The 26,135-nt window shown below is 44.2% G+C and overlaps 1 protein-coding gene across 5 annotated transcripts in view; it reads right to left on the reverse strand.

Annotated features, from left to right (window-relative positions):
- Window positions 1-26,135, reverse strand: part of SH3RF2 (SH3 domain containing ring finger 2) — a 235,848-nt gene that overhangs the window by 35,172 nt on the left and 174,541 nt on the right. For all 5 annotated transcript variants that reach the window (XM_085618120.1, XM_085618117.1, XM_085618118.1 and 2 more), the window contains exon 7: window positions 20,690-20,860. In XM_085618120.1, the coding sequence (XP_085474246.1) occupies window positions 20,690-20,860 (171 nt within the window). The remainder of the gene's footprint in view (window positions 1-20,689; window positions 20,861-26,135) is intronic.

A 26,135-nucleotide genomic window follows, 5' to 3' on the forward strand; every position in this document is an offset into this window, starting at 1 on the left:
TGGAGAGGGTCTTTACCTTTGAATATTTGGGTATAGTTATTAATGAGCGCATTTTTGTCCGGTGTACAGAAGAGCAAGAAAGTACTGGCTTTGTCCACTACTCAGAAATATGGGTTTTAAACATTATTCCCCCGCTTTTAGAATACTTAAGTCTGACATCTCGCCTCCAATTGCCTTTGCGGTTGCCAAATTTTTAACGTCTATGTGGTTTACATGTCTACGTCTTCTTAAAACCATATCAAGTAATGATGTTTTATTGAGCCAATATCTTCATTACAACTGTGTAAAGTTTTTATATTGTAACGTGTCTATTGTATTATGATGTACTCTTTTATGGTCTCAACGACCGAAAAAAAGATATTTGATGATGATGAATCACCTTAAATGCAACAGCTCCAAAACAGAAATTATGCTGTTTGGAAAGTCCAATGTATTTAGGCCCAACCAGTGGTGGCCCTCGAATTCAGATGCTCCACCCACAACAGTAGATATAGTCAGAAATTTAGGAATACAATTCGACCCCACACTATCTTTCCAGAAACAAGCACTTGCTATCGCAGGCATGTACTTCCAAACTATAAAAACTCTCTGGAAATTCTTTGACCTACTCCCGGTGCCTGCTAGGAAGACAGTTGCAGCAGCCCTAATTTTATCTCGCCTGGAATACTGCAACGGTCGTCATGCAGGAACAAAAAAGACGGTTGTGAAAAGATTGCAAGTGGTCCAGAATGCTGCAGCGAGATTAGTACTCAAACTGCCTAGAGACTCCTCCTCAGCAGCAGCACTTAAAGCGCTTCACTGGCTACCGGTCCATAAGAGGATTCTCTTTAAAATCCTGACCATTACATACAAAGCCATAAGCGAATCTGGACCAGAATATCTAAGATCCAGAATCAAGCCATACACCACCAAATGTTCTCTGCGGTCTACTTCAGAGAACTTGTTAACAGTACCCGATTTCAAATTGAAAATCAGGGGTGGAAAGACTATGGCAGTACTAGGGACAAAAGCCTGGAACGTACTACCCACTCAGCTGAGGCACACACAAACGGAACCTACTTTCAGGAAACTCCTCAAAACGTGGATTTTTGCTACTCCAGACCACCTGGCACTATCTCTTATTTAAACGTTTCACTCAGTCACCCTCTCCTCTGTGAAAAGCTCCTAGATGCCCTTTTTCCGCTAAGCGCCAAGATGCTACTTGGAGTGAACGTTGCGCTATACAAAAAACTCTTTCATTCATTCATTCATTCATCCATGACTGGGGGTGAATGTTTGCATTGCTCAGCATTCCATCCATCATCTGTTGTTTTTGCTTTTGTATTTTGTCTATACACAATGACAGAACAGCCAGTTCAACAAGTTTTGGCACCAAAGGCAAAAGTACTTTTCCTTACGCAATTTGGTCTATGTCTGTTGCTTTTTTGGCTAACTTGGAATCTCCTGCTGGTGGTAACCTAACTGGTCACTTAGAATTGTTATATCTCTAGATAAAACACAATGAAGTCAGAAAAAGCTCAGTTCAAGTTGAGAAGTCTTTGGCTGTTTGGCTACTCTACCACCCTCAACTCACACCAAGCTCGGGCTATCTAAAGGGAAATGCCCCCAACTGCTATCGTTCACAGGACTACCTTCATATCTCACATCCAAAGTCTAAAACTCATCAGGGAAAATGTGAAATATCCTTTACCAAACAGCATATGGCTAGTCGCCGTTTTGTACGTGCCAGCCACCACAAGTATATATTTAAATCATGGGCATGAATCTCATGATCGTCAGTACATGAACTTAGATTTGAATTTACCCATATTTGTGGTCATGTTATCAAGTTCAATAAGCTTTATTCGGTTTTAATAGCAACCATAAAAGCAAAAATACATACACAAACATCCAATTACAGTTTCATAATAGCAACAAATATGCATATGCGATCGATTCAATACAAATATAAAAATACAATCTAATTTAGTAAATACATTTGAAAAAACATACTTTTCCTCGCATGAATTGATTTTAAAATAAATGTCGCTACATAAAAACAAATTTTGGGCTCTCTTAGTGTAAACAGTAGACTCATAGCAGCATTGGTGGTTATAACATTATGTTTCTTAAACAAAGGTTTTAAATAGACAATTCTATAGTTCCGGTACAGATCGCATAAAAGTAGAAAGTGCAAGGTGCTCGGTTTAGTATGCTCATCACATTGGCATGGGGTGACTGGTCGCTGTTTCATTTCTGGGAATGCGACTAAATGATGAACAAGGCCTAGTCACATCCAAGTTAATACAAACTTGTGAGAGGGTCTTGAAACTAGTGATAGGTAGCTTTGAAAGCCATCAGAATCTATGTACGAATGGTAAAGCTGATGTGTAGCTTGTTTCCCCACAATTCTCATCCTGCACTCCTTCTTATGGGACAGACAATTGTTCTTCATCTCCTGTTTAGACAGGCCTATCACATCGGTTGGATTTTCCAAGATCATGAGCTTAAATAGATCTCTATTAACATATGCTATATATTTTAACCAAGGAATCTTAAAACAGTTGTCCAATCGCAGGCAGTCCTTGATACTTTATTGTGTAAATAGAGTCTCCTCTTTAGACCAAATTGATCTCCAGAGCAGAAGGTGACATGTAGGTAAGCCCCACTTCACAATGGATTAGCTCAGTGGATGCTGATGCAGGCAGGCACAGAAGCATTTTTTAAAAGGAGTTTTCCTCTAATTGCAGTTCTTGAATGGAGTGATAGCCACATACCCCTGCACCGTATAATGCAATAGAGGCGCATCTAGCTTTATAGATATACGTCATGTCTTTAATACGACGGTCCCCTAGTTTGGAAGCGAACCTAAAAACCCCATGCACACTTTTTGACATCTTTACCCGAACATTAGACATTTCGCGTGACCATTTGCCATTACCAGAGAAAGTTAGCCCCAGGTAACAAAAATTGTCCACAGATTCCACTCTTTCCCCATCTATAAAGAAGGAATTCATTTTCTTGGGTTTTATTCCACAAACCATTGTATATGTTTTGGCCTTGTTTATCAGCAACTTCCTTCCCTTTATTAAAATCTGCGAACCCATCTATTAATTGCTGTAGGCCTACCGGTGTTCTAGATAAAAGCACCGCATCTACTGCGTAAAACAGTACCGGTATATCCTGGCCTTCAGCTTGGGGGGCATCCACCTGTATCAGCTTAAGGATTGCGTCTACTTCGTTAATAAATAAAGTAAAAGGCAGTGGTGCTAAGACGCAGCCTTGGCGGATGCCACATTTAACCTTAAAATTAGGAGTGCATTTGCCCCGCTGGCCATACCGGACTCTGGTCGATAATTTCTCGTATAGTCTTACAAGAAAGTAAATAATAGACTCTGGGGCACCAAGGTTAAGTAAAACTGGCCAGAGTATTGCATGGTCCACTAAATCGAAGGCGCTGCTAAGATCAGCGAAACATAAATAGAGGCCCCCTTGTTTAGCCCATGTATATTTTCCAATTAAAAGCTCTAAATTAATACACTGTTCTAGCGTACCTAGCCCCTTTCTAAAACCATTTTGAGCTTGTGTTAAAATCCCATTATCTGCAACCCCCTTTTCCAATCTTACTAGTAAAACCCTGCTCATCACCTTTACAGATGAATATAATAGGGAAATTGGCCGATAATTCTTGGCTTCCGATTTATTCCCCTTTTTATAAATAGGGATAATAACTAATTGGCCCAAAGTCATGGGAACTCCCTCTGTAACTGCAGCATTAAAGACTCTAGTGAGTATCGGGCCCCATACTTCTGGCACAGTTTTATAGACATCTATGGGTAGACCGTCTGGGCCCGGCGCTTTTCCTCCTTTTCTGATTCTGATTCCTAGCTCAACCTCATTTACGGGTGATATTTAGGGGAATGATGGGCCATTTGCTGGGATTTGTAGAGACCTCAGTAACTTCATCACATGGATTAAAAATGCTTGAAAAATATAACACCCATTCCTCACAACTAACATGGCACACAAATTCAGGATAAGATTCATGTTTAAGAAATGTTGAGTTAACTGTTTCCCAGAACAACTTGTTATTAGATGTACCTGCAGCCAACGAGAGTTTGTCCCATGCCACCTCTTGGAGCTCCCTCTTTCTCTGTTTTAAGGCTAGTTTGTAATCTAATCTTAGATTTTGAACTAACATTTTATCCCTGGGTCTGCTGGAGAGTGCTTTTTTTAACTGGTTCAGCGAGTTGGTACAGGTGTGGTTAAACCAACCCCTATTCTGTGTAAGTTTCGTACTCGGTGGTGCAATAAATAGCTTATCAATGGTATCATTAATTTTACTAAAATTAGTTAATATCGTAGCCGGTTCCACCTCCATTTCAAGACTGTCATATTGCCACATTCTAAAACCATATTTTTTTTAATTTTAACTGAGTTAGTACTTTTCCACCTAACTCTGGTACCGAAAGGTCTGCACGGGGTAATATTACCAGTAACCGTTTGTTGTATTACAGATTTGTTGCCCCACACAACCATTGGCATGATAATACAATTGTGATCACTAAGTAACAGCTCAGCTATCCATGGAGTAGAACATAGATGTACAATATTTGCATATACTATAATATGATGAATCGTGGTATTGGCATTTCTTCCAGTGAAGGTTGGTATCTCCCTCCCATACCCGTCCTGCGCACATTGCATTAAATCGAGGTTATATTTCGCCAAAACTGTGTTTAAAGTATCCCCATAGAAGTTGTGCGGGAAGTGTATACAATCATCCCCTTCATCACTCCTAAACCCACAAACTTTAGTCATAGACAGTGTACAAATTGGAGTGTTAAAATCTCGGCCCATACAATAGCAAGGTTCGATTTACTGCTGTAACCAGATTATCTATTTCCTTCTCTAATTCAGTAACAACATTGTGACGAGTTGAGTCAAAAATGTTATTATAAAAATTAATCAATATGACATCCCAGCCGTCTTTATGATGCAACCACAATAGTTGCAAGTGGTAACCTACTTTGATGACCCTTTTGACTACCAAAGGCAATTTATGTGACAGAAGGATTAACAGCCCACCCTTCACTCTGCCAGCCATAGAGGGTATAGCTAGTAAATTATAAGAAGTAAACCCTTCAAAATAAACATGATTAGTACTCGAAGTTTCTTGTAGACAAATTATGTCAACTTTATTAATAAAGTCCACCCAGCCCAACGTGTCCTTTTTACTTGGCAGTCCGTCTATATTCCAAGACGCGATAGTATAGTCGTTAACTGTGGAATCCCCTATACTAACAATACATTGTTCACTTATACTCATACGAACTTCTCCCTCGCTAGTAAGGGGGTTCAATACTGGCAAATTTATAGTTATTTCCGTAGATTTCCCTTTGTTTCCATCTGAATGAACCCCTAAACTAACCTCTTTCTCCCTATTTCATGAATATAAAGCAAATGGATTTATACCCTTAGGTTGGGACTTAAGCGTGTTTAGATTAGGCTTAACAATGTTAGGAACACTATCTCCTATCAGCCCTGGTCCCGTCGAACCGATTCCTTCAGGTCCCACCTCCCCAACGGGTAGACTGGCAGTGGTCTGCCAATCATTATCTTCAAGTGAGCTGAGTGGTTGGAATCTATTAAATGTAGATAATGCGTAATATGGATGCGCTAGCACTGCCAGATTAGTTCTACGTATCTTCTGATCCCCTCCACTGTTGGGTATAGGCGTTAAGTGTCTATAAAAAAAGCCTAGAGGTAAGAGTGATACATTACAATCATTGTGTGATGTTGCAACCACTCTTTCCAGGGAGGTCCTGGCCCAATTCGGGTTCCTAAAGTTAATAATTACATAGTCACCTTGTAATGTCTTTCTTAAGGGTCCGATCCAGTTTACTCTTCTGGTTAAGAGAATCTGGTCAGCACGATCCACTGGGTAACCACAATTCTTGTTTAACCAGTGAACCACTTTATTTTTTAGAGTATAGTCCTTTTGGCCTGGCACAAGTTGGAGTACGTTCACCAAAACTGCCACGTAAGGGCAGCATTCTGGGGGTAGGTTTATCGACATACCAGTTCTACCCTCTGGTACCCTCTTCTCCCTATGTTCTTTAGGGGCCTGAGTCAGCTCTGCCTTTTCAATCCTATCCCCACTGCTGGGGCAGGATTGAGTGCTCATAGTCACATTCTGTCCAGAGCCTGTTAAAATCAAGTTGGTACCTGTTTTGGGCGCTTCAGGGTTACTTCCTTGGCCCCCACAGACCCTATTAACCCTATTGTTGGTGCTTAGGGTACTAGTCAATATGTTAACAGCAGTTATACCTTGTTCTATTCGTTCCTGTGGCCCCCCCCTAAGGCCCATTCGCATTCTCCCTTAGGTTTTCACTAATAGGTTTTAATAAACTGCTAAGTTTAGCAACTTCTCCATTGAGACTTTGCTGCCTTGCTGTTCACGGGCTGTGCGGGACGCTCTTAAACTGCAATCCGGAGGAATCCCTGGTGGGACAAGGGTTTCAGGCCCACGCTGTTTAGCCTGCACTGCTACCTTCACTCTGGGGAGGACTGCAACCCCCAGGATGCAACACTTTTCACCGCAGCTGCCACGAATGAGGGGGAGGCGTGTTCATCGCGCATATAGCGCTGCCTCTCCCCCCGCAGCGCAGGAGACTTTTTTGCCTTGCTGTTCACAGGCTGTGCGGGACGCTCTTAAACTGCAATCCGGAGGAATCCCTGGCGGGACAAGGGTTTCAGGCCCACGCTGTTTAGCCTGCACTGCTACCTTCACTCTGGGGAGGACTGCAAACCCCAGGGTGCAACACTTTCCACCGCAGCTGCCGTGGAAAGGAAGCTTGTTTCCGGTCCAGGGAAGGCATGGCTTGGCAGTTCGGGCTGGACTGTTCCCATGAGGCACAGGGTCAGACTGATTTGCATATGGCCATGTCTGAACTGGGGTGGCAGAGTGGGCTAAAGAACGGTGAGGGATCAAACCCAGATCTGTTGACTGGGTGTGAGTGTTTGATTGGTTCTGATGCTCCGTCCATCACCACCCCCTTTTAGTACCGCTTTGTTCGCCATAAGTTGGCAGGGTATGCTCAGACGTGAGTCCCTTGCTCACTTTGCCACTGGATTCAAGCAAGCCTGGCTGAAGACGGCTGAAATGCCAGAAACCGGTCCTAGGAAGCTTGTTTCCGGTCCAGGGAAGGCATGGCTTGGCAGTTCGGGCTGGACTGTTCCCATGAGGCACAGGGTCAGACTGATTTGCATATGGCCATGTCTGAACTGGGGTGGCAGAGTGGGCTAAAGAACGGTGATGGATCAAACCCAGATCTGTTGACTGGGTGTGAGTGTTTGATTGGTTCTGATGCTCCGTTCATCACCACCCCCTTTTAGTACCGCCAGTGAGGGGGAGGCATGGTCATCGCGCATATAGCGCTGCCTCTCTCCCCGCGGCGCGGGATGTGCGCGGGACAAAGTCCGAACCAAGGGCGGGCCCGTCTGAGCCCGTCAGAGACTGAGCAGGGCCACGGTATTGACACTTTGTCATTCTGCTACCTCTTATATTATTCTTGATTTACAACTTATTTGTTAGCTTCCACTATCTTAGTCCCAACTAGGTAAATAGACTAACAGAGACTTGGCAACTCACTCAATTATGGTTATCTGTTATTGAAGGGCGGACAGGATGAACAAGCGAAAATCTCTAACAGGGCAGGGGGTGGTGGGGACCCTGGACGCCTTCATATTGAGGCCAGAGTCAGCACTGATGCATAAAATTGCCCTAACAGAGCGTAGATTGTCACTCGAGCCGCTAGTCGACTTACCCCGTTCACACAATCATGCCTCAGATCCATCAAGCCCACCGAACCCCACATCAGCAGGAATATCTAACTCCCCCTCACTTAACGAGGTTTCTCTGCCCACATTGCCCCTAGAGGGGTGAAGTATTGTTGACCTCATTAGTTTCTTCACCGGACACACGGGTTCTACCAAACTCAGCCATAACAACTAAACCGAACGTCCAGACGAGGGGCCAAAAAACAAAGATCAGTCAGGGCCAAGGATCAGCCCCTCCACCAAAAAAAGGAGAGGGCAGGGGGCAAATAATCATAAAACACTGCACCATAGGCACAACACCATAGGGACAGAGGTTGAAAATGGACCTACAGCATCATCACAGGAGGCCCCTATGCCCACAGTTGATAACCTTGCAACTGGGGGGACAACCAATATGAACCAAGTGGAATTTTGGGAAAAATTAGAGGGTACCATATTAGCCCTAATCAGACCTGTGATAACTAAGTTATCCTCCATCGAAGAAAGGTTACTGGTGTTTGGAAGGGGCTGTAAAACGTTCCCTAACGCCCTCGCATGTCGTTGTGCAGAAAGGTGGAGAGGCGGAAAAGATAGGCATTAGAGGAGAGCCCATGGATAATAACTCCCAGGGCACATCTGGATCGAGACCTTTGTACAACACGTGATACCCTGCCCATAGTCAACTTTACAGTTAATCCTGAGCGGGATGCGGAGTCATTAGCCCCTAGCACCCGCCCCCCCGACAGTCTCATCAAGTCCCCTCAGATAATGGTCCTTGTGGCAGTAGAGGGTAGGCGTGCTTTGTACGTTCCCCAACAGAGGCAAAACAGGTAAACTTGGCCAGGGAGCAAATTGGGGTGATTAGTGGAAAACAGAATGATAGTAATTTACCAGAGTTGAGGTTTTTACATCTCCCCCCAGAGGCCACACCTTATACTATTGTGTTAACCAATGTACCCACACTCCCACACGGAGAACTCGAGCACTGGTCATCCCTGAAAAACAAGGCACTACACGCATTGTCCATTAAGACAGGATACACAAATGCTCTGTTCACAGAATTCAAGATGGCTCGTCGAATTCCATGGGTAGGATGCTCACCCAAAACGATGGCAGGGGATTGTGTTGTGATCACCTTTAGGTCCCCGGATTTGGTTAGAAGTATCCTAGATGCGTCCGGCTATTATCCAGTCAGCAAAAGGGTGTAAGCGTGGTCCCTTTAGGATTCTTCTACCAACCCACCCTGGTTCCCCAGCAGGCCCCCACACCTCGTAACATCAGCTGCATTGCACAATATAGATACGGTATTCCAACATCTAATTTCTTTGATCCCCTTTATAGCCTGGATGGGGTTGATTGACTGGTGTTACCTGATGATATAATTGGAGGTAGGGGAGAGCAACGAGCTACCAGTATTCGGGATTCCTCTCCGCGAGCGGGCCCACTTTTGAGCGAGGAACCAACCAGGGCCTTAACCTGCAAGTGTATAGAGGAACATATAAGTAGGAAGGGACGCCACAGGCCTCAGTGCTCCCTTTGGAGCAACATGAGATCATGTTGGGGATATCAACGCCACTCAATTTGGACCCTCCCAATGAAGCCGGGCCGACTATTATTAAACCCCTCTGCATACCTGACTCTAATACGATCTCCGTGGTTTCAAGGAATATTTCAGGCCTTAGCACCAAGCTACAGAATCTAGTATGGGAGGTTTTTTATAGAGAACTCGGATATTCTATGTCTGCAGGAGACTTGGGCAATTGAACCTATTCATATAAATGACATTTCATACCCAGGCAGTGAAAGGTTTGGGAGGGAGACCAAAAGGCGGTACCTCCACTTACATCTCAAACAAGATGTCCCTAAGCAATATTTTGTTTCACGAGGGGGGTACCTACTATCACTTAGCAGAGTTAAATCTAAATGCAACTCATCGCATCCTTTTGATTAATTTATATAATAATGCCACCCAAAATAGCCTAGATTCAGTGGCAAAGAGCATTTTGGAGGTTGTTACTAAAATATGTACTAGGAAAGCTAAAGATACGATGATTCTGCTGTTGGGTGACTTTAACTGTGGTTTATGTAATTATACCGATGACAGATTGTGTGGTATTTCCAACGAAGCAGACAACAGTAGCCATTTCAATCATACCAAGATGGGGGACTCATTTAATGAGCTTATTTTTAAACTGGATCTCGGATTTGCCCACAAACTATTAACTAAACCAGTTGGTATGTCCCCCACCTTTAATGGGAGAGGGTACGCAACTATCATTGATTTCATATTGACCTCACGTTCCCACCCGCACTTTTTCTTTCGAGGTGGGTGATATTGCTTTAAACGAACATTTCCCCCTCCTTATAAAGCTAAAGCTGCCTATTCATAGTTCTAACAAGCAACTTACCCGACTGCTGGGAAATGTAGCACTGAATAAAATAAATGGCTACTCACTAAGGTGGTCTAAAGTGGATGCAGATTCGATAATTAAAAATGTCATAGTGAAATGTAAGCCCGCGCTAGATACCTGTCTGAGTGAGGCTGCTCCGGACATTGCTATTGTGAACTCTTTTTTAGACATCACCAGGGAGGTTAGAAATTTACTTAACAGTACAATTTAGTAATAAAGTGAAATCTTCTGGCTGGTACATTGGAAAATGCACTAGGGCATATGCTACCTTAAAAAAGGTATTGCGCATACAACCTAGATCACCATTGATATCCGTCAAGACAGATTAGATTAAAAAAGGGCATTAAAAGAAAGAAAACAAATTCTGCAAAATGAAGCCTGGGATTCTCTACACAGCGCGGTTCAGCAGAAAGATAGTATTGCGTTCTGGAAGGTTCTGAGAACCCATTTCTTAGCTCCAAGTAATAGCCCCTCTGTGGAAATAGCAATTGCAGAAGAAACATGGATTAGCCATTTTCCCAAGCTATATAATGAGAAGGGGAATCAGGGTGGCAGCCTGACGATCGCAATATAAACATCAGTGAACAGATTGACTTAGAAATCACCCTGGAGGAGGTGATTAGGGCTTTGGCACAAAGTTTGGGTGGCAAAGCCCCATGACCCGATGGGGTCCCTGTTGACATGTTTAAACATAATGTCTCCCTGTGGGGGCCTATATTGACCCAGGTTTTTAATGCTAGTATAAAGTCTATCCTCCCCAGACTTGGGCGCAATCAACAATAATTCCAATTTTTAAAAAGGGTAACCATGAAGATCCGGGGTGTTACAGACCTATTTCCCTCCTGGACTCTATGGTCAAAGTGTTAGGGAGGCTCTTCCTGGAGCGCCTTTCAGACTGGGCAAAGGATAGCCAGATATTATCCCACTTGCAGTACGGATTCCGCGATGGTCTTGGTACCATTGAACAGTCTTTAAACCTCTCAATACTGATAGGCAAGTATACCAGAGCAAAAAACAGGAAGATTATATTTGGCCTTTGTCGACCTCACCACGGCTTTTGATTCAGTTAAGTATAACAGGTTGTAGGAGGTCCTTGAAAGGGTAGGGGTTGATTTACAAATTATTACGCTCCTAAGGCGGTTGTATAGTGGAGCTTCTCAAGCGTCCGGTTCGGCCAGAAGGGTGAATGCACAGAAGCCTTCCCAATCAGGAGAGGGGTCAGACAAGGTTGTGTTCTGGCCCCTTTCCTTTTTAATCTTTATATTAATGGACTTTAAGATGCTTTGCTCCGCCAGGGTAAAGATTTTCCCCAAGCAGGTGGCCACCCTATTCCCGCACTTAATTATGCGGATGATGCCGTATTGATGGCATGCACCCAAAATGTGCTTCAGAGAGCCCTGGATAGTTTTAGTATATTCATGAGAGACCTTGGTTTTAAAACTAACATAACTAAAACCTATGTTATGAGATGTAGTCAAGGGACTCAGAAGACCCGTGAAATGTTTATAGATGGGAATCAGTTATCATCTATAAAAAAAAAAATCCTACCTAGGCGTACTTTTTAATCAGCATGGCTCATGGGCCGCAACTATATCTGCAAAAAAATTGGCATTTTCCAGATCTACAGCGGCACTAGTAACTTTTGCTAATAAACTAGGTAGGAAACCCCCCCCCCAGAACTGTTACAAATATACAAAGCAAAATGTGGGGGCGTGCGGTTTTGTAGATACCACCCAGCTATAGATAGTTGAAAATGCTTTTATAAGGTATATTCTCTCTGTACCCCCTAGTACTTCCACGTTTATCTGCCATGAGGAGCTAGCTCTCCATCAAATAGCAGATGTTGTAAAACTTGAGCCTATACTCCTATGGCATTGAGTCTGGTGTAAGGAACAGACAAGCCTAAACAGGGAGATTCTAAAAGACACCTTGAGATTAGAGGGGGCTTTATCAATCCCTTGGATCAAATTCGTTTATGATTTTATGAATGACCTGGGTCACTCAGAATATTTTTTGAACCCGACATCCATGACGGAGATCTCAAGAAAGGCCTTAAAGAAAGAGGGCTTGCAGTTATTGGAAGCAAATAGGATGGTTGGGGAAATTTCAGCAAAAATCACAGTGAGGCGCCACCAGCTGATACGCACTACTCTGGGGATGGAGCCTTACCTATCATTTGTACCGGGCACCTTTGATAGATTTCTTCTAACCAGGCTTAGATTGGGTAACATTCATAGACTTGTATTTTTCCCGGAATTGAATGACTGGTCGCGCAACCTAATATTGTGCCCATGCTATAACATCTCTGACCAGTCTACTATGCACCTAGTCCTGTTCTGCAAATTTTATTTAGAGCCAAGGAAAGTTTGGATTGTTCCATTTTTAAAACATTTAGGGCTTAGTCAGTGCCGTCAAGCCATGTTCTTACTCCAACTATTGGATAATGAGCACATGGCTAGGAGATTAGCTCAGTTTTTAAAAGCCGTGCTTCATATTAGGAAAAGTATTATTTTGGAGCAGTAATGGTTGCACCATGTTCTTAACTGTAAATGAATTGTATTTTATATTGCGCTGTAAATAATATGAAATGTAATTTTGTACACTGTTTTGTGCTTTTATGACTGTTTTAAATAGCAGCCGAATAAAGCTTTCCTTTACTTTTACTAAGGGTACCTGTTTTCGCTTGACTTTTACTACAACCCCTTTTCCTTTTCGGGGTAGTGGAGCCACTAGGTGAATGCTGTCGTGGCGCGTCAGGTAATGTAAGTAAATCAGTATCAAGGTTCCCAGTACTCACTATTCTCGAGGGGGTAATATATTGCTCATTTCTTGGGACAGTCTCTATTTCATACTCTTGAGTCCCGCAATCCAACCCAGCTATTTCTTCCATCACTGTGTCTGCGCATAATGAAAGGCAGCGTTCCGCCCTATCTATTTCATCATTAATAGCGCTAACCGCCCGTACTAAGTAGGAATCGATGGTGGAGCATGAGGGGTCGACTGCAGTTTTATGGGTTTTTTGTAGTTTGCGTTTCGACATTCTGCTAATTACCACAGTAACCAAGTGTCCTTAGGATACAAGGAACAGCAGGAACACGGGACAAAATGCTAAAGATGCCCAGTACAGATCGTGCAGTGTGCAAAACTGCAAAGTGCAAGCGATGTAAAGTGCAAAAAGTGCGAAAGTACAAGAGTGCCGTTAAAAGTGCAGGTTGCAAAATACAAGTACAGGTACCGCAGGACCAGGAGTAGTAAAAAGGGCTAGGTACTGATATAATCAATAAAATAAAATCAGCTTAAAAGACCCGTTAATTCATGCTAATTGCCCAAAAATGTATATTTGTAACAATTCAATTCAGAGAGAAAAAAAAGGAGTGCAATGTGCTACACAAACCTAGCTAAAACTTTTAGCTAGCTTACTTTCGAATTTGTCCACAGGTAAAAACATGGAGTATCACAATCTATAGAGAAAAGAATGGGGCTGCCAGTTTAAGATGGATATGTACCTTCCGTAATTGTCTCACCGCCCTTCTCACAGCCCTTCTGCTCTTCAGAGTTAATGGGGGAGTTATGCAAAAGGGGTGAGTTCAGTTCACTCTACAGTTGTTGGGAGTTCCAGCCAATAGCCAGTCCCAAAGCCACCAGGTCACGTTTTTTTTAGGCCACATGGGGTGGCCCTGCCCTGCCACGGTCTGGCGCAGACGGGCCCGCCCTTGGGGCCCGGGCTTTGCCTGCGTGCGTCTCGCGCTGCGGGAGTGCTGGGAGTGCTTTAAAGGGCGAAGGGAGGGTGACGTCACCTCCCGTGCCGAGTGCTCACCGGGGCCTGCTGGGTGACCGAGTCCCACCCCAGCTGTGTTGCTGGCTCACCGGGGCTGCTGGTGCTGCTGCTGCGTGGCCTCCCCCGGGGCAGGAACAGACCGAGTGTTGTTGGGGCTCACAAGCCCGAGTAATGCGTTCCGCGCTGCGGGAGTGCTTTAAAGGGCGCAGGGAGGGTGACGTTACCTCCCGCACCGAGTGCACAATGGGGCCTGCTGGGGGACCGAGTCCCACACCAGCTGTGTTGCTGGCTCACCGGGGCTGCAGGTGCTGCTGCTGCGTGCCCCCCCCCCGGGCAGGAACAGACCGAGTGTTGTTGGGGCTCACAAGTCCGAGATTTTTCTTCTTGCAGATTTATATTCGAATTGAACAGCCCACCTTCTGCCTTGGTGGTCTCTTTCTGGAGGCTTTCAGAATTTTTCTATTTTGAGTGAGCCAGCGATGGAACTGGTTCATCAATACTAGGTAGAGGGAAACTATCAACCCCAACCTCCCTATTAAGTGCTCTTTAATCCATGCACAACCTGATGCCCCAATAAACCTTTGTCAGTACTATCGGGCCAATCACTCTGTGGCTTCAACAGGTTCAATCACCCCCATATCCGACAGTTTAAAAAAAAACTCTTCAACACTGTCTAGGATTCTGACTGGTATGCTTCTAAATTTGGCTAATACTGGCAAAGCATTTTTCTTGAGTCTTATCTCATGTTTATAAATTTTGAGACATCCCAGTTTATCAGAAAACAAAAGTTGATACTCAGAAACAAAATCTGTTGTTTGTGGATCAATTTTCTGCAACTGAGAGGTGGCATTAGGATTTAACAACGTAACCCCCAAAAGCCTCTGATGCAGCCAACCTATAGGATTATCCCCTTCACTGAAACATAGATCTTACCAACTATATACTTATTCCCAAACTCCATACATGCATTGAAGAAGCCGAGCATCATAATGTGTTGACCACCATATCCACCATGCCTAATATCCGCAGTACACAATTTTATTTTTTCCTGAAAATACTGATCAAAAATCCTATTTGAGATATTGGTTAACTGTGAACATGAATCAAATCTCATTTGTACGTTCACACCATCTATTTTTACCACATCACTGGGATGATCATTGCCTTGACATTTGATGTGAAAAATGATCTCTTGAGAACGTTCTTTCATATATTTCTTCTTCTGAGCACTTGCCATCTTATTCCTACAGCATTTCATGAAGTGACCTTTTTTCTCACAACCATTACAATATGCACTAAGTGAGCTGCACACTCCCTAGCATTAGCTCTGTGTCCACTCCTTTCGCACCTGAAACATTCTCCCACAAACCTCCCACCATTCTTGTTTTCTTCTTTGCCCTTAACCTCACTAAAAACTTCTCAATCTGTGTGTAATATTTGTTCTTTTCACCTCTCATCGAACTGATTCACTTCAACATGTTCTCTACTCTTTTTGAGGTTATAATCACTTCCTCTAAAGGCGGCTTGTCTTTAAGCCATAATTCTTCTCTCATCTTAACACTTTTACACTTAAGCACAAACTGATCTCTTATCCTTTCATCAGCCACAGCACCAAACCTGCAAGTGGGAGCTATATTCATGAGACTGGTAATATGATCTTTACTGTTTCTTCTTCTACTTGTTCTCTGCGACCACAATGGTATCATTCCATAATAGTGCTCACATGCGTAAGTTAATGGCAGTCCAGTCGAACTACACATATATCATACTTACTGAGATTTCTTTGTTCTTCACCAGTTAACTCTGGAAGGTATTCCAATACCTCCTGACCCTCACCACCTAAACAGTGGATCAACAATAAGTAACATCGTTCCACGCTAAGGTTAGTACCACGAACCCAAACATAATGTCCAAACATCTTTTTCCATCAGTGGCGTAACGAAAGTTTAAGGGGCCCCCCTGCAATGTACACAGAGGGGCTCCTGCTCCGGATTTTATCCAGAGTGCTCAGACCCGAGCGCTGTGGGCCCCCTGCAGCTGGAAGGCCCCCCGCACCGCGGGGGATGCGGGGGCCTGTGTTACGTCCCTGTTTTCCATGTGCTCTGTTTTATGGGTGGATGAACAAGGCTACTCAGAAAGAATCTAGGCCAGGTCTAAACTGGGGTGGCATGGTGAGCAAAAGAATGATGGATTTAACCCAGATCTCTTGACTGGGAGTGAATGTTTTGATTTGTTCTGTATTCTGTTCATCAACTGTGTGTCTTTTGCTTTTTCTCCCTAAGTGCACCGGGTATGCCCAGACGTGGGTCCTGGGCTCACTGTGCCACTGGAATCAAGTTATCCTGGCTAATGAGGGGTGAAACCCCGAAACCGGTCCTAGGATGCTTGTTTCAGATCCAGGGAGGACCTGGCTTGGCAGTTCGGGCTGGACTGTTCCCATGAGGCACAGGGTCAAGACTGATTTGCATATGGCAAGGTCTAAACTGGGGTGGCATGGTGAGCAAAAGAATGATGGATTCAACCCAGATCTCTTGACTGTCTTTTACTCAGAAAGAATGGCAGGAGTATGACATTCTACATGCTTATTGTATAGAGTGAGAGCAAACAACCTAGTTACCTCTACAGATAAAGATTTACATCAATTGACAGTTAAAAGAATGTTTACAAATAATCCACGCAGCCTCTGTAACTGAAAATTAGAAGCTCACATCAAGTATGTCCTCAAAACAGAACAGCCATCCATTACGAAAGCGTTAGAAATAGGGCAAAGATCTAGGAAGAATAACCTTGCCTGTCCCTTGGCAACAATAAAGACTGAGAAATTATTTTGTCATTCAGTTTTGCCTGGTGTGCCTGTCACTGTGTACTCGTGTGCATGTCACCGCTCAGAACAGGTTAATGTCAGCAGGATCCTGACTGCCATAATTGCCACTTCACCAGTCCAATTTGAAGTCCAATCCCGTGACAAATAGTAGATGTAGAATAAACACCAGGCAAAGATGAATGAGGTCTACCTCAACCTCCCAAAATGGCTGCCAATGCGTCTCTTTATGCTGTATTTCACAGGCGATTGAGTGTGGTTTCAACTGTGACGCAGTCCTCCTTTTGTGCTGTTCCAACTTCTTTATAAAAACGGGAATAGGGATCATTGTGAGTTTGAAATGCAAATGTGTTTCACAAACAGCTGCATCCAGTTTCCAACAACGAAGAACTTCCAACCACTCCACAGTGTTTTCCAGAAGGTGTGGGTCTCTCCAAAGCTCTGTCCAACACCAGCAGGGTGAAACATTTCCTCAAGAAATATGTTCTCTGAACGATCCTGTCCACTGAACTCCCCATGTTGAGACGTCCTCTCACCAGAACTCGGTCCCATCGCTTGTCGCCAGTGTGACGTGGTGGCTCCATGCAAAGACCAAATATATCCGGCTAAACAGATCATCTGGTAAGGGGTATTTATTGAACACCTCAACTATCTCTGTCCAATGAAACTGCCACTATCACTTACATTCCAATCTTTATAACCTATTAAGGCAAGTTTCATAATAGAACTCGATGCTACAATGAAGAACCTCACCATAGAGAGACATCACAGTAACAGTTTAGTTATCAACTCTTGCTATGTCATAACAGTGGATTATGAGATTCAGAAACTGAAATAAATGATAGAGGCTCTCTACGTGAACCATACATAACAAGGATATTTTGTTGTGCAGTTGAGTAGAGTGATGTTGAGCCAAACTCACGCTGGCCAGGCCACCTTTGGCTCAGGTGACTAGGAACGATAAGCCAAAAGGGTTCCAACATACTGTTATTTTAAAATAATATATTATTGTTCACTACTGTCATAAGTATGCATTCCACACTTCGTCTCCCTTATGACTCCTATCGCGACATAAATGTTTGGAGTTTTTCATGGTAATTTCTGTTTTCTGTACTTTGATCTTCTCACTTTATCTTTTTTCATTTATTCACTTGCCAGTTAGTCTCTTTGTATCCAGTCACTTTTTAATACCGGGTTTTTCATTTTCTTCTTTCTCTCTATTTTCACTGTCTCCTTTTATATCTTTTTATTCTCTTTCTCTCTCTCCAGTCACTCGCTCTCTTTTCGCTGCCCCTTTTCACTTTTTCATTTTTTCACTTCCTACTTACTATCTTTTTATTTCTTTTAACACTTCTCTTTTCAGGTTGTTTTTTCACAGTCCCTTTTTTCCCGCAATGCCTTTTACCTCACTCTCTTTTCATAGTATTTTATCACTCTTTCTTCTCGCTTGGGGCCTTTCCAACTTGTAATGAGGGCCGTGTATTTTAACTATCGTCGGACTTAAGGCATGCAGACATTTGCAACAGAGGCTTTACTACCCGAGCTATATAATTCGAGCTGAAACGTATCTCTTGCGGATTAGAGTTTTCAGCATGTGCCCTACTCAGTGCTTAATTTGTGAAAAAATAAGTACCAGGGCCCTTGTCAGGAGGCCACTATATCTTTCACCACTCATTGCCCCTGCTGGTGCTGCCAATGACAGTACCAACATAGTTACTAATCATCACACTCCTCCTAATGTGACAATTCAGACTATTCCAGGCCCCCGAAGCTATATGAACGGCTTGGAAGGCAGATATTAGTTATTTTTAATGTATATTGAATTACCACAAACCTGTTCTAGTGAATGTCCCTAAGTTAGACAAACCGCACCACCATGTGGCAGATTATCATAAGTGCCGGTGTTGACAATTAAGTGCCAGTGCCGAGCACCAGAAACCACTGGTTCAAATGAAGCACTGACCCCACTCCAGGATATATCACTAATTTATCTCAATTTCTTCATATACCACCCAATAGGCATATTAAGATTTATGCTTTTTACACTTTTACAACATTTGAAGCAACAGTTTATACAGGCGCTTAAGGTACACAAACTAAATTAAGATCATTTACGCAGCACCTTGTGAATAAGGGTTTGATTTAGAATTTGGTGGATAGAATACTCTATCACAAACGTGAAGAATAGCCTTTCAGTTGTGTTACATGTGCCATAAGATATAATATACTTGTAATATGGCGGCCAGGATATCCATCACGTTTGTGATGGACTAGCCCATCCACCAAATTCTAAATCAGGCCCTAAGTTACTTCGTGGAAGCTAATGGAAAATAGTACTACTACATTTTATTTACTACACTTCATTGTACTAATTTTATCAACCTCATGATGAGGTTGGATTTTAAAATATAAACCTACACATTAAGTAAAGCCCTGCAGTAGATATGTTAACACTATGAACTATCTCACCAAACAGAAGGGAATGCTTCAATGCCTTGCTGGAAGTTGCTGTGGTGAATACAATTTTAAGAGTAGTGAATGAATGTTTCAATACAGGAATTAGAGGCCACACGTGTCACAACAGAGACACTTTTTGTGCTATCCAGGTATATTTATTAGGCGATAAGGTTAGGAAACGGGTGCTTTGAAAGGACATTGTGGATATCTCAGTACTGTGTGAAGGAGTGTGCCTTGTGCATCAGGTTAAACATGCATATATTTGTGGAGCAGTGTGGCTGGCTCAATAACGTTTTACAAATACATTTTGCAGGCTAGGACAGAGATGGTTTATTAGAATAGTGGATGTCTTAGTAGTTGAATACAAGTGCATGAGAAAAATCAAGATAGATGATGTTAGAAGTGAAATAAATATCTTAGTTCTAATGGATTGAGGAGGAGGTTCAGTGCCACGAAATTCAATGTGCATTCTGGTAATTGTAGTTCTGTTTTTCATGTCTGTAAGTACAGAGTGCAGAGAAAAATTAGGCGATGATAAGTTACTAATGCTTGGCATTTGGCCATTCAGAAGGTATGGGCAAATTTTGTTCTGGGGAAGGGCAGAAGCCAGAGTGATGGGGGACCTCTGCATGAAGGAGTCTATTTGTTGAGGATGGGGAGGATTACAGGAACATTGGCCATGGGAAGCTGTGTGTTGAGACGAGGATGCGAAAAGAGAATATTAAAATGACCCTTTTGCCCCTACAAAAGCAAAATGATGCTCCACACTCACAGTGGTGTAAAGGAGCATGCACAGTCGCGGCTCTCATGACTCGCAGGTAGGGAGGGCATGTAGGGGGGGTCATGTGGGAGCTTGCGTGGAGAGGAGGATAAAAAAAAAACTAACCTTACCGGGTCCCGCGGGCATCTTCCCTCCCCTCCCCTAAGCCATTCACAACGCTGCAATGGCAGCGTTGTGATTGGTGCGGACGGCGCCTAGCCAGGCGCCTATAGGGAGGCCATTTTCTCTATGGAGGCTGCATGCAGTATACATAGAGAAATCCAGAGTGCGCATGACTGGTTTGGTTGGTCCCAGAGGACTGACCAAACAGTCAGGGCCAATAACATTGGGAAAGCCACTCCTCCCCAACCCGCCCACCCGCCCGCCCCCAACCAGGCATACCATTCTGCTTTCTCGCAGCGTGAGAAGCAGAAACATAAAATGGTATTTAAAATACCATTTTATGTTTCTGCTTCTTGCACTGCGAGGAAGCAGTGGGGAGACGCTCATCCGCCCTAATGGAGGAGCCGCCCTGAGCATGCACCCCTAGAATGCGTTGAAATTTCACAAAACGCTGCATCCCACAACAACTCCCATACTCCACAATGTAAACTCTGGCCTCACCCTTTGAACCTTCCCCCAGAAACCTGTTCTATCCTCACCTGAGCACCGGAATGACGTAGCTGCCTGGGAAGACACCAGTTTTGCCACTGACCAAAGACATTCCCTTAAGCCACCCTTCATGAAAAGGTCCTAAGACTCGAATGCCTTCGCCCTTCTGCAGGTCCAGTTCATCAGGGCCTCGTGCTTTGTATGGGTGAAGAGCCACACACCTGGAACACAATTAGAGAAATGGGATCAGAACATTTATGTGACCTGAGGGAAACCTTTACTCCTTCAATATAATATATTTTTTGGCTTGATTTATAAATATAACAGTCAACTGAAAAATAACATCCGCATGGACAAATATTGAAATATTATACACAATTATACAATTAATGAGTTAGGGGCACGAAATGGCTAAAAACTGAAATTGTATATTGGAAACCTTGCAATCTATTATAGGAGGTGTATGGCCCAGTCAATTTGATATTGGGGTGAACGCATCTCCTTCTGATGCCCATCAGTGATGGACACCAGTTGCAACCAAGCCACACGATAAGGGAGCTCAAATGACCTACTACCTACCTGCTCGAAAAACAAATTATAAAGAACTACATGGTAGGAACATATCAAAGTCTGGAGATCATTCAGAATGTAATTAATAGATTTATGACCTGATCTAAAAAGGTATTTTAAGATTCAGAGAATCACAAAATTACACTGATTAGTACTGCAAAAATACCATATTAAAAGGTACAGATGTCATTTTGCAAGGGAGAGGCTTTTGTGATGGTTTTAAATCGCAAACAGGAAGTGATGTTAAAGAGCCGTTCACTCCTCTGTGCCAGTCAGAAAGGTAGGTGTCGATGGTTTGAGGCTGCAATTGAAGTCACAAACTATTGATGAGTAAACGACTCCTGAGTTGGGGTGGTAACGGATTTGCAAAGTGGAAGCTGTCCCTTGAGAATCTTCCCCTTTGGGAATCATGCTTGGTAGCCTCAGGGGGAACAGGCTGTGGCCCAGGAAACCACTGCAGGTTCCCACGATGTCTTCCCTGCCTCAAAATCTTATTTAAGCAGCACCTGTTTCTTTAAAGATTCAAGCAACCTTTAAAGAATGCAGGGGCAGAGGACTCCTGTTCCTAAATTCTTTTGTCGACAGCCTTTTGCAGAGCATCACATCATGTGCACTGTCTCTTTAATATTAATAAGACAGTGGGGGCATATGTGAAAGGAGTTAACGCCGTGGTAGTGTCAATTTGTTGATGTTACGGCGGCTTTTTTTTTTATCGCCGTATTTACAAATTGCTGCTAACCGCAGTTAGCAGCAGTTTTCCGGCTTAAACGTGAATTTTTAGGATCGTAAATTCTGTTCGCGGGACCTAACGAAAATGATATGCAAGGTAGGTGTACTCATGCAAAAACTGCTGCTAACCCCACTTTGCGATATTTAGGAATTCCTTGTATGGTGCAAAACCCCAAAAACTGCCTCTAACTCCAGTTAGAGGCAGTTTTTTAAGACTAGAAAATAACTGGTCTTAAAAATGGTGCAACCACTTGGGGCCTCATTTCAGATGTTTTTGGTGCTGGAGAACACTGCAAAGAATGTTTCTGTGCTGCTCTCTAACAAAACTACAGGGCAGGAATGCGCACCATCAATAAGATAGGGCGCAATCCTGGGCCTCATTCATGAAAAGTGTTGCATTGCTGCGACAAAACAACGATGCAAAAATTTTCACCACACCCTTCTTGCGACACTATGGATGCACTGTATTCACTGTACAGCACTCCATGTCGCAATTAATGACAGATATGTCTTGAATCCTGACGTATTGTCAGCTCTAAAGTCACGTATTGCTGCAGTTGTGTCACAAGCATGACACAACTCCAGCAATGCATGGGGCCAGATTATCCCTGTGGAACTGCGTCACCCTTATGCCTGCCATGAGGCAGGCGAAGGTACTGACGCAGTGGTGTCCAACAATTGTTGCAGTGTTGCATCTAGATAACACTCTTTGTAAGGATACTCAAAATCTCTTGGAAACCTTGAGTTGTTGTGGTTTTTCACAGTTGGTCAGGAATCCCACCCACACAGCGGGGCATGTCCTTGATGGCATTTTTTCTAATGTCCCTCGTATAAGGGTCGGTGAACCGACTCCCCTCGCTTGATCTGACCATTTTGCCATCCCTTTTGATTTATACTTCTTGGCGTCAGGGATGGTTCCCTCTGGCAATAGGAATCTGGAGGAAAAGAGGAACCTTAGTCGCATAAGCAAGGAGTCGCTCTCCTACCTCCTTAATAACTTCGAGCCCACTAAGTATCACAACATTAACTTGGCAGCTGCTGAGCTTTCGCATCAATTGTCAGCTGCAATGGACATTCTCGCACCTGTCAGTAAGCACTACTCAGCAAGGAAAAAACCTTCTGCTCCCTGGTTCACGTAGAGACTCAGAAAGTTGAGGCAGGGGTGTCGTAAACAAGAGAGGCTGTGGCGCACAGATTTAGAGCCTTGGGTAGGGAACTGCATAAACAGTGCCTAAAAGAGTATAAAGCTGCCATCATGGAGGAAAAGAGGCGATACTTTTTAAAGGTCACTGAATCAATGAAATCTTCTAGGGATCTTTTTAAGGTCATTAATTCTCTTATTTCCCCCCATGTTACTGATCCTTCGGAATTTTCCCAGGAGCTCTGTGATAAAATATCAGACTTCTTTCAAACAAAAATCACAGATATTTACTTCTTGTTGGAAGCATCCAACTCCAACGTGGGGTCGCCTGTCCGACCTATTCCCCTTCCTAGTGAGGCCTTACCTATGGAGGAGAATCCCAGGCTCCTTACCTTTCCTCGCTTGTCGCCATAGGTGAGAGATCGGCTTCTAGAACGAGTCAAATCGGGCTCTCCGTTGGATCCCTGCCCCCTCAAGGTGTTAAAAACTGGCTGGGAAATCATTAGTCCTATCTTACTGCTGTTTTGAATGCTGCTATTTCAGAGGGCCAGTATCCCACTTTGTGGAAGATGGCAGTGGTGAGGCCACTCTTGAAGAAACCCTCACTGGACCCTGGAGAAATGAAGATCTATCGGCCGATTTCTCTACTCCCTGTTCCAGCTAAGATTCTGGAAACCTACCTAAACTCTCAAAGATTACCACCTGCTCAATGGTTCACAACATGGTTTTAGAAGCCACCATAGTACGGAAACAGCATTTACGGCTGTATTTAACAACATCCGTACTCAAGTGGACGCAGGGCATACCACCTTGCTGGTTCTACTTGATCTCACCACAGCCTTCGATACCCTGTCCCCGCGGAGGCTGCAGAAACGCCTCCGAGAGATAGGGGTCGGGGGCTCGGCCTTGGGGCTTCTTGCCTCCTTTCTCAGTGAACGTGCACAGATGGTGACATTTGGCCAATTCTACTCAGCCTCTAAACCCCTGTTGTGTGGTGTCCCTTAGGGCTCCTCCCTGAGCCCAACACGTTTTAATATCTATGTTGCCCCTCTTGCTAAAGTTGTGAGATCCTATGGACTAGAGGTGTTGTCCTATGTGGATGACACCCAAATAATGGTGTTCATCTCTCACAGCATCAGGGACTCCGCTCTCAACTTCAGGAACTATGTGCAGGCAGTCTCCTCTTGGATGGTGGAAAACTTTTTGAAATTGAATGGTGAGAAGACTGAGGTCCTGATTTTTGGCAGTAAACAGGAGATCTGGTCTAGTGACTGGTGGCCGGACGCACTCGGCGTCTGTCCCTGCCCGGTATCCCATGGGAAAAACCTTGGGGTCATTCTGGACAATTCACTCTCCCTTAACTTACAGGTTAGCAGGACAGTGTCCACATGTTTAGGGATCATTAGGATCCTCAGAATAATCTCCCATTTCCTCTCCTTTGATGCTCATAAGCAGGCTGTTATTGCCTTGGTAACGTCCAGATTGGACTATTGTAATGCCCTTTATTTGGGCATTAATAAAGGCCTAGTGTGACGTCTGCAGATGGTGCAGAATGCTGCGGCCAGGCTGGTGATGAACCTACTGAAATTTCATTCAGTCACAGCCTCCACAAGCTGCTGCACTGGCTACCTGTGGACCAAAGGATCCTCTTCAAAACAATGTGCCTGACTCATGATGACTATTATGGCTCAGGCCCAGAGGGGATTAAGGCCATTGTCCATCTATATGCTCCTAGCAGGCTGCTTCGGTCCTCAGATAAGAATCTGTTAATTGTACCGAGGTTTAAGAAGGTAAAATGGGGAGGTAGAGCTTTTTCCACTCTGGCTGCCAAACTGTGGAACTCACTCCCGGAAGAGCTCTCTAGTCAGGGGTCCCTCACTCTCTTCCGCAAAGCCTTAAAGACTTGGCCATTCGCACAGACTTCAGTTTGAGCATGTCTTTCTGTCTGCACCCTTAGGTCCGCAAAAGCGCCTTGACGCTCTTGGGCTAAGTTCGCGCTCTACAAGCTCAATATTTATTCATTCATTCATTGCAGTGAAATCTGATGGATTTCACTGCGCCACTCCTATGAGGCTTTGTTGCGTGGGAACACTCGCCCTGCATACATCATACCTAATGCAGGTATAATGTGGAACAGGGCTTCAAAAGGTCACGCATATGCCTAGATGCATCATTTTGCAACTACGGCGAAACTTGGTGCAAGAATCATGCTGCAAGTACGTCAAGAAAATGACGCACCAGCGAGGTGAAACTGTCAGAAGGGGCTAATGAATAAGCCCCCCTGTCTTTTTCCCCTACGTTGGCACACAATGGCTGCCATGCGCCAATGCAGACTCCCTTGCGCCATGGTGCAACGGTGACTGTGTTGCAGAGTTGAACGATGTTGTGGCCCCATCTCTTTGCGGGACGTCTGCAGGTGGGGCTGGACTAGTGGAGGTTGGGAGTGAACCAGTTGGCCTTCTTGGAGTGTTGTTTGCCTGATCTTTTCTTGAGGGGTGCCAGGGTGTTGGCGCAGTTGGAGATCCATCAGTGGAGGTTGCGTGCTGTGGTGTCTGTAAGCGTTGGCGGAGTGGTGGTGCTGAGGGAGTTGATTGGAAGTTCTTCGGTGGCCTTGATCCAGCTGCGACGGGAAGAGCAATGATGGCGATAGTGTACGGTGGGCGTATTGAAGGTGTGATGTAAACAATGATGGTCGGTACTGGAGAGGCCTGTGGTTTGGCTGAAGTTGAAGTTCCCACTGGTGGAGAAGATGGGCTTGAGTGTGTGTCAGGATATGTGGCTTGGTGCAGTGACTAGCTGCTGGAGTCCGATGTTGGCGAGGTTCCTCAGGTGGGGGTGGTGTTCTGGTCACTGAGGTTGTCCAGGTAGAACTTGAGGTCTCCGAGTAGGATGTAGTTGGTGGATGGGAGAGCCAGGTCTACAATGGAATCAGTGAATGGGGGTTCATGACCCGGGGGGCCTGTAGATGAGGGTACGGCGGAGGGTGGTGTTGGAGTTGGTCCGGATTTGGAAGTGGAGGTGTACTATGGACACCGCCGGGTCATTAGAGTGTGTGG

This window comes from Triturus cristatus, chromosome 7 (genome assembly GCF_964204655.1).
Source record: "Triturus cristatus chromosome 7, aTriCri1.1, whole genome shotgun sequence".
In the NCBI taxonomy this organism is placed as follows: Eukaryota; Metazoa; Chordata; class Amphibia; order Caudata; family Salamandridae; genus Triturus; species Triturus cristatus.